The sequence below is a fragment of the Melopsittacus undulatus genome, chromosome 6 (genome assembly GCF_012275295.1).
Source record: "Melopsittacus undulatus isolate bMelUnd1 chromosome 6, bMelUnd1.mat.Z, whole genome shotgun sequence".
NCBI lineage: Eukaryota > Metazoa > Chordata > Aves > Psittaciformes > Psittaculidae > Melopsittacus > Melopsittacus undulatus.
In genome coordinates, this window is record NC_047532.1 from 54,248,255 (window position 1) to 54,260,544 (window position 12,290).

General features: G+C 44.2%; 1 protein-coding gene across 1 annotated transcript in view; it reads right to left on the reverse strand.

The window, feature by feature from the left end:
- Positions 1-354: 354 nt before the first annotated feature.
- The window catches only part of SGPP2 (sphingosine-1-phosphate phosphatase 2), a 39,811-nt gene continuing 27,875 nt past the window's right edge, over positions 355-12,290 (reverse strand). The window contains exons 4-5 of the mRNA XM_013129389.3: positions 10,568-10,657; positions 355-4,002 (exon numbers count right to left, since the gene is read on the reverse strand). Of these exons, the coding sequence (XP_012984843.1) occupies positions 3,457-4,002; positions 10,568-10,657 (636 nt within the window). The 3' untranslated portion in view covers positions 355-3,456. The remainder of the gene's footprint in view (positions 4,003-10,567; positions 10,658-12,290) is intronic.

The window sequence follows — 12,290 nt, forward strand, 5'->3', positions numbered from 1 at the left end:
TCCCAGTGCCCAAGCATCCATCCCACATCACTAACAACATGGCAACTTACATGTTTCCATTTGCAAAGGATATAACAAACAGTAGTAAGTAGATGACTAGGAGTTTTTTATATTTAAGAAAAAGCAGGGTGTTCCTCCTGAGCCTGAAGAGCCAAAGTTCACAGCTAGGCTGAGCAGGGGACAAGGGGTCAGCTTTGGAAGAGGGGAGCGTGATTGCATTTGGGAAGTTTTTTAAACTGTGACATTCCCTTTACATCAATCATTTACAAGTAGCAACAGAAGGTACAAAACGAACAGAGAAACATCAGATTTTGCAAAATAAGTGTATTTTAAAATTTGAACCAAATACAGTTTGCATGTATTGCATGAATCACATGCAGGTGAATACTATAAAAGATAAAAATACCTGTGCACATATTTTATAAATCCAAGCATTATATAATTTATAAAATCATCATAGCAGAAAATAGATGTGATTAAGAACAGAAATTTTACACATAAAACTGGATGAATGTCCCCATCAATCCATGCTTTTCTTGGGACTGATTCCACCCCACAGCTTAAACACTCAGCTTGCTGTCAAAGTTTTTCCCAGTTCTAGTCCCATCCAGTGTGGCACCTCCCCAGTGCTTCAGTTCTGCCATGCAGCTGTACACTGTAAAGCACTCCTAACAGAACGTGTCTTAAAGTCTGTGAGCAGTGCTTCTGTGGTGTGTGGGGGTAAGGGAGGGAGGGAGACTGAGGATGGGACCTCAGGTCCAGCACTCACCTAAGGCACATGCCCTGCTGAAAGACCCATTGAAGCTGTTTGCATGCACATGTAAAGTCCACACAGCCTGACTTAGATTATTCGCAGCCTGGACAAACCTAAAAAATGTTGAAGTTTCTGTGTGTGTTTCTTCTGGAGACCACTGACCTGGTTTTAAACTCACAGAGCTCTTTCACGTGCACGCTTCCTGCTTCTCAGACGAAACTCACAGCTACCTTTCGGAACTTGATTATTCTATAGTGGTCAACTGATGGCAAAGCACCTCCTTTACATTCTTCAGGTTAATTTTTCTTGCAGCCAGGAAGACACTTGGCTTGTGCATGTGGTTTAAAAAGCTGGTTTTCACTGTACATTCTACTGGAAAGGCACTGGGAAGATGCTTGAAGCTCTGCGGTCAGACCGTGTTATATCTTAGTAGCCAAGCAGACCACATTCACTGCCTTATTTCTCAGCAGCTCATTGGTCCAAGAGCTTATATATATATAGATATATTTTTAAATAAGCAGCCTGAGTTATAGTGGCAACCATCCTACAAACAGTCAACTACTACTCTACAAGTATACACAGTATTGCAAGATGCATGGAAGACCAACCATAATGCTGTGCAGCACCAGAAAATGATGACAACATATCATCATCACATGTAGTCACCAGTCACCACTCAGCTCCTTCCATGACACAGTTTAAGGACACTGCTTGTACCCCTCTGCATGACAGGAAGGACTCTGTCCTGTCCCCTGGACAAGGGAGTTAAACACTTTGAACACAAGCCTCAACATTGTCGTAACAACTCTGTTCGGTTCTATGTAGTGAAAGGATCTTTTAGTGGAGGTTTTCCTATTAATATCCAAGATAAATCTGTTACAAATCACAATGTTTTGTGTTGGAGTTTTCTTTCTTCTGTTTTACTTTCTGGGGTCTTTTCAGGGTTTGGGATTGCAGTGAGTAAAAACATACACATGGAATTAGCCAGGTCTGGGAGTGGTGTCAGAAGACACTGCGACAAGTACAATAATCACCAGATTTCTTTAGTGAAATGCTCAGCTGTACCCAAATGTGGATGTCTCCAATCTGTGCCAATGACGCTTGCTGACGAAACCTGCTGTCCTGGCCAGCAGGAAGCTCCAAAGCCCGACATCAAGAAAGTGTCAGCACTTGAAAAGCCTCCATCTCCACATCACCTTCCCATCTTCAGCCACTCTTCCTTCATCCCTAGGCCCCAAGGGATAGTGTGGCATGACAGAGCTCTGCATGCCCCAAGGTCGGTGCTTTGTTCTTGCCTGGTTGCCTCTTCCCCTGCCCCAGCCGCTCGCTCCCCCCATGCCTCAAATGTAAGCTCTTCCTTGGCTTGCTCTCCTGTTTCAGCAGGAGCAACACCACACCATACCCCACAGGACCAGCAGCCTATAGGCACAGCCATACTTCCAGTACCCCCAACCCCACAGGAAACCATACACTGCTGCATTTCAGCAGGGATTTTGGCTTTGTAACCAAAGATTTTTGTCAGCTTTAGTCATCTAGGCCACTATTCTCTAACTATGGGACACAGTGGAGTCAGCTATTTCTAACCTGAAGTTAATAATGTACAGCAGTTCCCAATACCTTGGGTTTGCATGGCAAGGTTTTGGTAGCAGTGGGGACCACAAGGGTGAATTCTGTGAGAAGCTTCCCCTGTGTCCCATAAAGCCAATGCCATCCAGCTCCAATATGGACCTGCTGCTGGCCAAGGCCAAGCCCAATGGTGATAGCACCTCTGGGATAATATATTTAAGGGCAAAAAAAACCCCTGTGCAACAATTGCAGATAGAGAAGAGACAAGTGAGATGATGTGTGAGAAACAGCTCTGCAGACACCAAGATCAGTGAGGAAGAAGAGAAAGAAGGTGCTTCAAGCATTGGAGCAGACCTTCCCCCTACAGCCCACGGAAGACCCCACATTGAAGCACATGGGTATCTAAAGCAGTCTGCGACCCCATGCAGAGAGAACCCTTTGCTGGAGCAGGTTTGCTGCAGGACTTGCAACCAATCAGGGACCCACGCTGGAGCAGTTTGTTCCTGGAGGACTACACCCCATGGAAGGGACCCACAATGGAGCAGTTGGTGAAGAGCTGAAGTTTGTGGGAGGGACTTTCATTGGAGAAGATGGTAGAGAACTGTTTCCCTTGGGGGGACCCCAGGCTAGAGCAGGGTAAGAGTGTGAGGAGTCCTCCCCTGAGGAGGAGGAAGCAGCAAAAACAGCATGTGATGAACTGAACACAACCCCGGTCCCTGTCCTCCTGCACTGCTAGGAGGGAGGAGGTAGATAATTTGGGAGTAAAGTCAAGCCCAGGAAGAAGGGAGGGGTTGGAGAGACTTTTTTAAGACTTGGTTTTATTTCTCCTTATCCTACTCTGATTTGATTGGTAATAAATTAATTTTTTTTTTCCCAAGTTGAGTCTGTTTTGCCCATGATGGTAATTGCTGAGTGATCCCTCCCTGTCCTTGTTTTGGCCCACAAGCCTTTCATTATCTTTTCTCCCCTGTTGAGCTGAGGAGGGGTGATATTGCGGCTCTGGTGGGCCAGGGTCAACCACCACACCAGTGCAGAAGGGAATAAAACACTTTTTGGTCAAGTTACCAGCCTCAACAGACTCTTTGCATCATTGAAATGGTGGTGCCATACATTACTTGGTAAGGAAGGTGCTGCACTCACATCAATCCTAACAGCTTGTGTAGCAGTGGCACAATCACGGTTGCACTGAAGCCAACTGAGGAGTATGTTATAAATTTATATGGGACTTCGACTTCCAATCGCCTTCGTGCCTCCAGGTCTCCAATGGGAAACTTGTATCGATAACCCAGCATGCCAAGAACCACACTCTTCATAAGCTGTCGTGTCAGTAGAACAACAAAGATCCCTATGAGGAACCTGGCTAGCACAACCACCACTATTTTGCCAGTGATCAGAGGAAATCCAAGCTGAAAATTCCTGCTGGTGTAGGCTGGTGCAGCGTATTGGTTGTTTAACCAAAATCCCACAGTTGCTCCAGCTCCTGCTCCCAGAATAGTAGTGGTGTCTCCCCTGGTAGGGCTGTAATAGTCTAGTTTGGGGTAGTTGTAACATAAGACAAGAGGCACAACCATGGAAAGCAGTGGACAGAAGGGACTAGTTAATAGCAAGTGATCTATCATGTCCCACGCAGGATACAAGAGCACAAGCAACACAGCTGAAATCAGCGCTCCACCAATCACGTCCTGCAAAGAGATCACATTTAAAAGCTTTGTGAGACCTAGGAGGTAAAACAGATATTCTCGGGTCATCATAAAAGACCACCATCCGCATTCATGGGTGCATAGCAGTGGAGGAATGCGCCGAATTCACAGCAATGGCACTGTCCACACACAGTGACAACCTGAAGCCTGTGCTAAGCAAAATGCAACAATCCATAAACCCAGCCTTAGCCCTGCCCATGTGAATGTATCTGTCGACCTATATTTTTCACCTAAACAAGTGAGATTCTCCCCCTCATCTGCCTTCATGCTTTAAGGGCACTATCCACCTATGACCTCAATGGAAAAGGCAAATGCACAGCTCCATCTCAGATAAGCTGCTTTCATACAAGCCCCTCCCATAATCCTACAGGTAATTTCATCATAACAGTAAAATTATCACTTGCTTGCTTTGCATAAATAGGAAGATGCTGTCTTTTATCACAGACAAACATTCAGTCCAGGAACACAGGCTGCAGGGGAAAAAACTGCAGAGCTGCACAATGTGCCATGATTTCTGCCAGCCATGATGAGAGGCAAGCACCACCAGGCAGGAATACATCAGGAAGAAATTGGTTGCCCAAGCCTCTCAAATCCAGTTTACAGTAAAGTGCCTGAGGCAAGCACATAGTTAAAACCTGATTTATTAACAGAGGTAAATAAGGTGTTTTGAGAATTTGATTGTTTTCAACTGCATGGCTGGGAAAGCAGACAAGCAGGTAACCCCTAACAAAATCCCTCTGTATGAGAGCAGCCAGACAAAAAGCAATATAATACATTTCCCTGTGCTGCTCTCCTTGCATCACTCAGGAGGCAGCAGAGTTTGTACTCTGACTGTGAAATGCACTGAAAAATCATGGACAGAAATGTCCTCTTCTCAAGATTCTATATTTTTCACTGAGTCATGACAGTTGACTCCTACCATGCTTGGTCACAAGCTAATGAATTATTTATAAGAACTTCACTTACAGTTAAGCAGGAATGAGGGGACTTTTCCACAACAGAAATATTTAATGACTTTTTGTTAAATGCATTACAGCAGTATGGCTGAAATTTAGCTCTTTATAACTTCCAGGCAATAGATTCCAGTGCATTGGGTTTTAAGCAACTTCCAGCGCCATTTTGCATATTCTGAATAGAGACCAACACTTACATGTATTCCCTCATCTATGACATGGGGATAGCCATGTAAATTCACAAAGTTGTTCACAGATGCCTGATACATAAAATACCATTAGGTGTCAATATTTCAAGATAATCCATCTTTTGATACCAAATTTTAGATTATAACTTTACACCAGAAGGCACGTGTTTGGCACAACACCAAGTAATTGCATCAACACAAAAGAGCTGAGGGTTGGTCCCGGCACTGATGCTCAGAAATCCCATCACCACCCTGTACTTCCATCTCCCACCCCACTATTTGTCCACCTCATATTAGAAGAGAAAGTCCTGACATCTCAATGCCCCCTCCATGTGCAATCAAAGAGTGAAATTGAAAAGCTGTTCACGTGCTTTTCAGTTCCAATTGAAGACATTTAACCAAACATTAATGTTCCCCTAACAAAGACTTTGCTGAGATTTATGCAGCTGACTCCAGCAGTTCCCAGCCAGGGCACGGACAACCTCTATTTACGGGTCTGATTAAAGTTGCCTGAATTTCGTTACCCTCCTGGTCAGCCCAGACCATACAGTGTGTCACCATACAATAACACAGCTCCTGTAGTTTTCAAGAAGGACTCAGATAACCAGTTCTGCTCCCAACCAGCAGTCTCCAAACTGGGTGCACAAGGAAACCCATCAGGCTGTGGGAAGAAAATACTTTTTGCACCACTCCTAAGTAATAAAAAATGAAAAATATTTTAAAAGTAGTGCTTATTTAATCCTTTTTCATTTATATTTTGTACATATCAGTACAGGTATATAATTCATAAATAAACAGACATATATTAAGGGTGCATGCTCAGAATTTTTTACCGATCAAAAAAGCTGGGAGACTGGTGGTTTATTCTGTTCCCTGCTCTCTTATCCACTAATGTATGGGTTTCTCATTTTGGAGATTCCTTACTAGAAGCTTTTGGAGAGTGCGAGACATACCCAGCCACAGCCACCAGTAGTGACTCTCTTTAGTTCTGGTACACATGGGCAGAAGTCTGATTTTCTGAACACCCAGAAGAAGCGTGTGAGTTCAAGACCAACACTGGACAAAGATGTTTAGCAGTGCAGAATTAATGATTAACCCCCCTCACCCGTTAAACTATGGAGAAGGTGGGAAGAGGAGGGATGGATCTGATTTCTGTGAGAAAAAACTGTTTTTCTGGACTCTCCCTACTGTGCACCCAGGAGCAGGACCTTAGCTTTTCCCAGCTGCTGTCAGCACTCCCAGGAAACACATTCTTGCCTGTCTGCCTGTGTAAACACATTAGCCTCTCTCCAAACCCACAATTATAAAGGAATTTTTAAATGAGGGCAGGCACAAATTTTGCTCAAGGTGCTGCACTACCAGCAAAGCTTAAACCCTCCAGTTTTTCTGCTGGGATGGTCCAGCTCCAAAAGCACAGACAAGTCCTCCACATGCTCCATCTCTCCCCTAAAAGCTACCGTTCTGCCATGCATCTCGGCCCTGCTCCCATACATCACCTCCTGCATCCTCTGCAGTGACAAGCATCTGCCTGGGTTTGACACAAGGGGAGCCCTCACTCCTATTGATTTTAACTAGAGCTGTCATTTTTGGTTTGCTGCCTAAAGAACAGGCTACTACTGGGCTTCTCACACTGCAAGTCATTCAAGATATATTCCTGTGCTACAGGTATATTAAAAATATATATAAATAATAAAAATGAGGTAAACATCCAGTTACATGTGATGCCTGGGAAGCAAAACTGCCCATTACTGAGGAAGCATGGTAGCAGCGTGGTCCATGGGTACCAGCACCACTGCTGCCCTTCTTGCACTGGGCTGGGTTTTTTGTTTCACAAGATCCTAGCACAGTTTGGTTTAGGATTGCAAAAGTTTTCTGAAGGCAAGACCCTTCTATGCTCTTCCCATTGCAACTAAGGTTGGAATTGCAAACACTCACAAAATGCTCCCAAAATATCGAACCAGCACACTGCACACGGTGTGCTCAAGCATCTTCCACGATATTTCCAGTCAAAGAAAAAATAACACTTTTTCTATTATCATGTATACAGTCACTTATTGCCTGAATCCTCTTCATGCTTTCATTTAGTGAGAGATGCTACTCACTCTCCCAAACAAAAATCTTCCTTGTTTTCTGCTCCTAGAGGTTACTGTTTCATCCCAAGAGGACTGTACTGTCACAGAGTGTAAAGTGATGCCAGGTCATTGTTTGTTTATCAGCTTCAAAATATTTAAGTTAATTTCAGGATTAATGGTAGTGTTAAAAAAACCAGATACAACAAAGGAGCTAAGAGTGGGGGCTGCAGTGAACCCTCTCCCGGGGGTGTGATCACCAGTAGGTGTACCGAGTCAGTGCACCTCAGGGAAAAAAGAAACAATTTACTTTGTTTAGAGAAACAACTTCCAGGCTTCTTTTTGGTCATAAAAAGTGACCTTTTGACTTCTCCCTATAACCTACCCATGCTGGCCAGTATAGGACATTATGGCTTTTAACTCAGGGCTGCAAGAGGGGAAGCTGAAGTATTGCTCAGGTTGTCAAAACAGCTGTGGCTCTGGGGTGAGGGGCTGCCTCCCCAAGTCCCCGCTGCTGGCTGGAGACAGAGCAGCATGCATGGCAGCCAGGAGGAGATCTAGCTCTGCCACCACAGCAAACACAAAACCCAAATGCCTGGTGCATTAAGAAACAAGTACTTCTGACCCTGAAGGGTTAAATGATGGCTAAAAGCCTCCCTTACTCCCCCTGCTTTGGGGGCTCCTCTAAAAGTTCTTCCTGATAGGATTTGCAGTGATCTTGCTCACATCAACCCTGCAGGGTGAGTGGAACTAGATCATAGATCATAGAATAGTTAGGGTTGGAAAGGACCTTAAGATCATCTAGTGATCTTTAAAGGTCCTTTCCAACCCAAACCATTCTATGAGCTTGAAACACTGTGTACTAACATGAGCACCTTCACCCATCATTTCCAACACAAGATGACTCAAACGTGTTCCAGCAGAGGCTAGACCAAAAACTTGTTCACCTTGCTGAGGCACAAACCAGAAATTGGGCCAAAGTTTTAAGATGGACAGTAAATGGATATTTTCTAAAATATGGTTCTCTGGGGGAGAATATAAACACCATCTGAACAGTTCTATTGTCTCAAATTGCTTTTTGTTCCCTAAAAATAATCTCTAAAAAAGTTACAGATTTATTGTTTCAAGATGCATCTAAATGTTTACTTTTCCCTTCCCAGGTAATTCCAGATTCCTTTTCTGTCAGCTTCTCCAACTCCATCATTTAAGACCTAAAAGGAAGGACCCTGCCTCTCCTCTGCTTCTCCACACACGTGGGATATTCCTGCATTGAGGTGGTGCAGGTGGATTGTTGTAATTACCTCTTAGCAGTGCAAATGCATCGTTTCTACCCCACCCTCTAGCTGAGTGATGCTCTCCTGGTAACAGCCCACGAAGAGGGTGTTTATTCCCTTTTCCCTACACATAGTATTCCTTTCAATATGGTTATAATGGTGCAGCTAGCCCGCATACCAGCTTAATGCCTCTCCAGAAGGTCTTTACATCTCATTTACTGACATGACTGTGTTTTTTGAGGTTGCTCCTGATCCAAAACCAACACCAACAGTGCTGAAACACAGACCAATTTGTAGAGCCAGGACTACAGAAGATGAGTCTGTGCAGTGGAGCTTCAGCTACAGCTGTAGCAAAGCATGATGCAATCTCCTTGCCACTCCTTCTCTGGTTCCTCAAACAGGAAAAATTCACTTACTCACTGACTTAGTGTATGTTACCCATTCATTTGCTCTCCTAAAATATTATGATCACTTAATACATAATTATATCCTGTCAGCATTCATTTTCTATTAATAACTCAGTTAAGAATCCATTAGACAGAGGTTGTTTCAGCTGCTGGCTTGGCTGAGCAGCTCCTGTGCCTTGGCCCTGTTGCATGTTGGGCAGCTCAGGGTGGGAGCCATCCCTCCAAGTGTGGAAAACGTCTCTGAACTGCACTTCTTTCCCAAAGGAACCTGTCATTGCAGGTGAATGTGGCCACAGAGAGAGGGATTGCATTTGGGCAGCTGTCATCACCAGGCATTTCCCCAGCTCTGTCCCCACCATGTCATGCAAAGCAAAGTACATTGACCCTTTCGAAACGCAGCACTGCTCACACTTCAAGGAAGGAGCTGCTTCTTCTTTTAAAGCCCTTTTTTACCATGGCAAAGGCACAAAGGACTTTTTCTTCTTTACCCTAAAATCCATCTAAATTTAGAGAAGCCTCATTATGATAGACGAGCGAGGGAAGTATGCAAAGAATTTTTACTGATTGACTTAAGGTCACTAGCCAAGAAAGGGTGTCTCAAGCTTTGATTTTATATATAGTTTTGATCCACTGGGCCTGGAAAGGAAGGTCAAGCTCTATTTTATAGATAACCTTAGTCTCACAAGGGATCCCTTTCTTACAGTCATTGAGTCCCCTTATTACAAACATACTTGTTAAAGAAATGCAATTATTTATGCATATGCAAGCAACCAACAATGCATATCAAACTCCTGCAGGGAAGTAGCTGGGAGTTTTTATCTATACTTAGAAAGCTGCACAACCCCTCTGGCCACTGCATATAACAGATCAATAATGTTTCCTCTTATGAGAAACAAAGCAGCTACTGCATAATAAAAGTTGCACTGAAACCTGCTCTAAAAGTAGGACTGACATCTCTAAACAACTGAGCCCATCAATACCATCATATAAAGTCACAGATATTTTATGATTTTTTTTTCTTTGGATGAAGTATTTGTGCATCTCAGTCCTTTACGAATGAATTTCCTTCACACTAAAAATGAGAAGCTTGACATAATATTATGTGCATAGCCCTATATGTTAACAGGAGACATGCTGTCCTGCAGTCCCCCAAGGGCAACTCGCTTGTCATGTGTTAGCCTCTCGTCTGCTCCCCACTGGTCACCAGCATGACTCACCAACGTGCTATTCCTTCCCTGACACTCCCAGGCTAAACCAAGATATACTTCTTGCTGACAACAGTGATACTATTGCACAAAAGGCTTAGCTCAAGAGCAGCACCAGTTGCCCAAGTGCATTCCATACAATTACAATTTCAAAATAGAGAAGTACAATTCAGACGCCACATCAACCTCACCCAGCTCCTCAACCCACACACACTGCTGCTTCCCTCATGGGATAAATAGTACCCCTGGAGACACAAATAGCAACAGCCTGAGGGTTTCCTCACAGCTGCCTTTGAACAAGCAGCCTGAACTTTAGCGGCATGACTCCTGTATTCCTCAGTGACATGAACTAGGCAGGATGAACATCGCTTGAAGAGCTGGAGATGGGAATCACTAAAGGTAAGCAGAGCTGGAGGCACGACTGGCACAGAGCAGTGCAGGGCATCCTTACCAGGACTGTGTGCATCCCTGTGTAGAGCCTGCTGAGACACACCAGCATCGAGAACACAAACGCTGCTACCAGACCTAGTTCAAATGGATACTGTGAAAAGGGAAAAATAAATACACCCGATTACACCATTATTCATTTTAACATCAGTATATATCTGAAATTAAACATCCAAACAGCCAGACTAACATAAGAATCTCAATTGGGAAGCATCTCCTGGGATCTACTTCCCCAAAGAGATTAACATGACCCTAGAGGAGACCTCACATTGGCCAACATGCAATCCTGCTGAAAGACCATTTCGCTTTCTGTAGTGCCCACTTTTGTGAAGGTGTTAGTGTGGGAAAGTTTGGGAAATTTGCAGAGGTTTTTTCCCCACAATAGCTACCTGCAAGTGCTACCTACCATGTGCTAACTACCATGTTAGTGCTAAAAGCCCTAAGCAAAAAAGGCACAGCATGTTGTACAAGAAATGCCTGAGGTTGAACTGCAGCCTCAGATCACCCAAAGGGAAGGTGATAGCTTCAGGGCCTGACAAGAAGGTGTGTGATCAATCGTGCTCAAGCAGCGGGCTTGGAGGGGAAAATCAGTGACTGGGCTGAAACTAATCCAGCTATTAGTGCAGTCAGAACTGCTCTTCCTTGTGATACTTAAGGTTTATTCATCTTCTTATACAGCTGGCTTTGCTTAACTCCCTCTCTGAATTGCTGATGACCATGGGAAGAAGTGTTGAAATAAATCAACATTCAAATAGGAAAAAAAAAGGGAAAAAAACCCAAACCAAGACACATTTGGTAACAAATAAGCTTAACGTATTAGCCCTTAATCCACTCATTCAAATTCTGCAACTGAGCGGACTGGTGGGCTCCTTTCAGTCTATAAAGGAGAGTTTTATGAAAAAAAAATAAAAATAAACCAACCCAAAATATAAATAAATGAAATCAAGTCACCCGATTTGACATCAAGCCTGTACAGCCGAGAGGCTGATGACTGACACGGGTGGCCACAGGTCAGCGAAAAAATGTGTCTGTGGAAATTCTAAGCATAACAACTCACTTCTGACCCTTTCCTCCCTCTGGTACTCCAGCCCTTGGGACAGAGAGCTCAGACCTGGCTGAAGATGTCACTCCTGGTTCATAAAACACTAACTTTTGCTCAATTCGCTAAGCCTTTGGAGGGTTTACACCCACTTTATTCCCCCCTCAGCTGGCCACGGTGGAGCTGCTCCACATTGGCAATTGATGACCTGGGCAGCTTCAGAGGATAGCCACATAATGGACTCCTAAATTTTTCCTTCTTAATAGAGGCAATTAAATCATTTAATTATTTTACAGCAGCTTTGTTGTTTCACGGCAGGTTCCAAAAAGTACAAGACAGCCTGTGAAGAGCTGCATGTCCCACTAGAACTTATCAATTGAGGAGGAGGAAAAAGTGCTGCTGACCAGGTCTTTCAGGCAGCTCTGCACATGGGATACATCTGGCTTTCCAGGGCTGACAAGTATCCCATCTTATGGCTCCTCCTGCCCATCCTCATTCCACTGCCAAGCTGCTCTGACCAGTTACCATACAATTACCAGGGAGCAGAGGGCTGGCAGTGCAGCTTTAGGCACTCCTGACCTGCTCACTCATGCTTGCACTGTGGGCAGAAGCAAAGTCCACTGCTTCATGGCTGGGGCCAGAGGAGTCTGGAAGTTAAATTAATTCAGAGATATTGGTGCAATTCAGA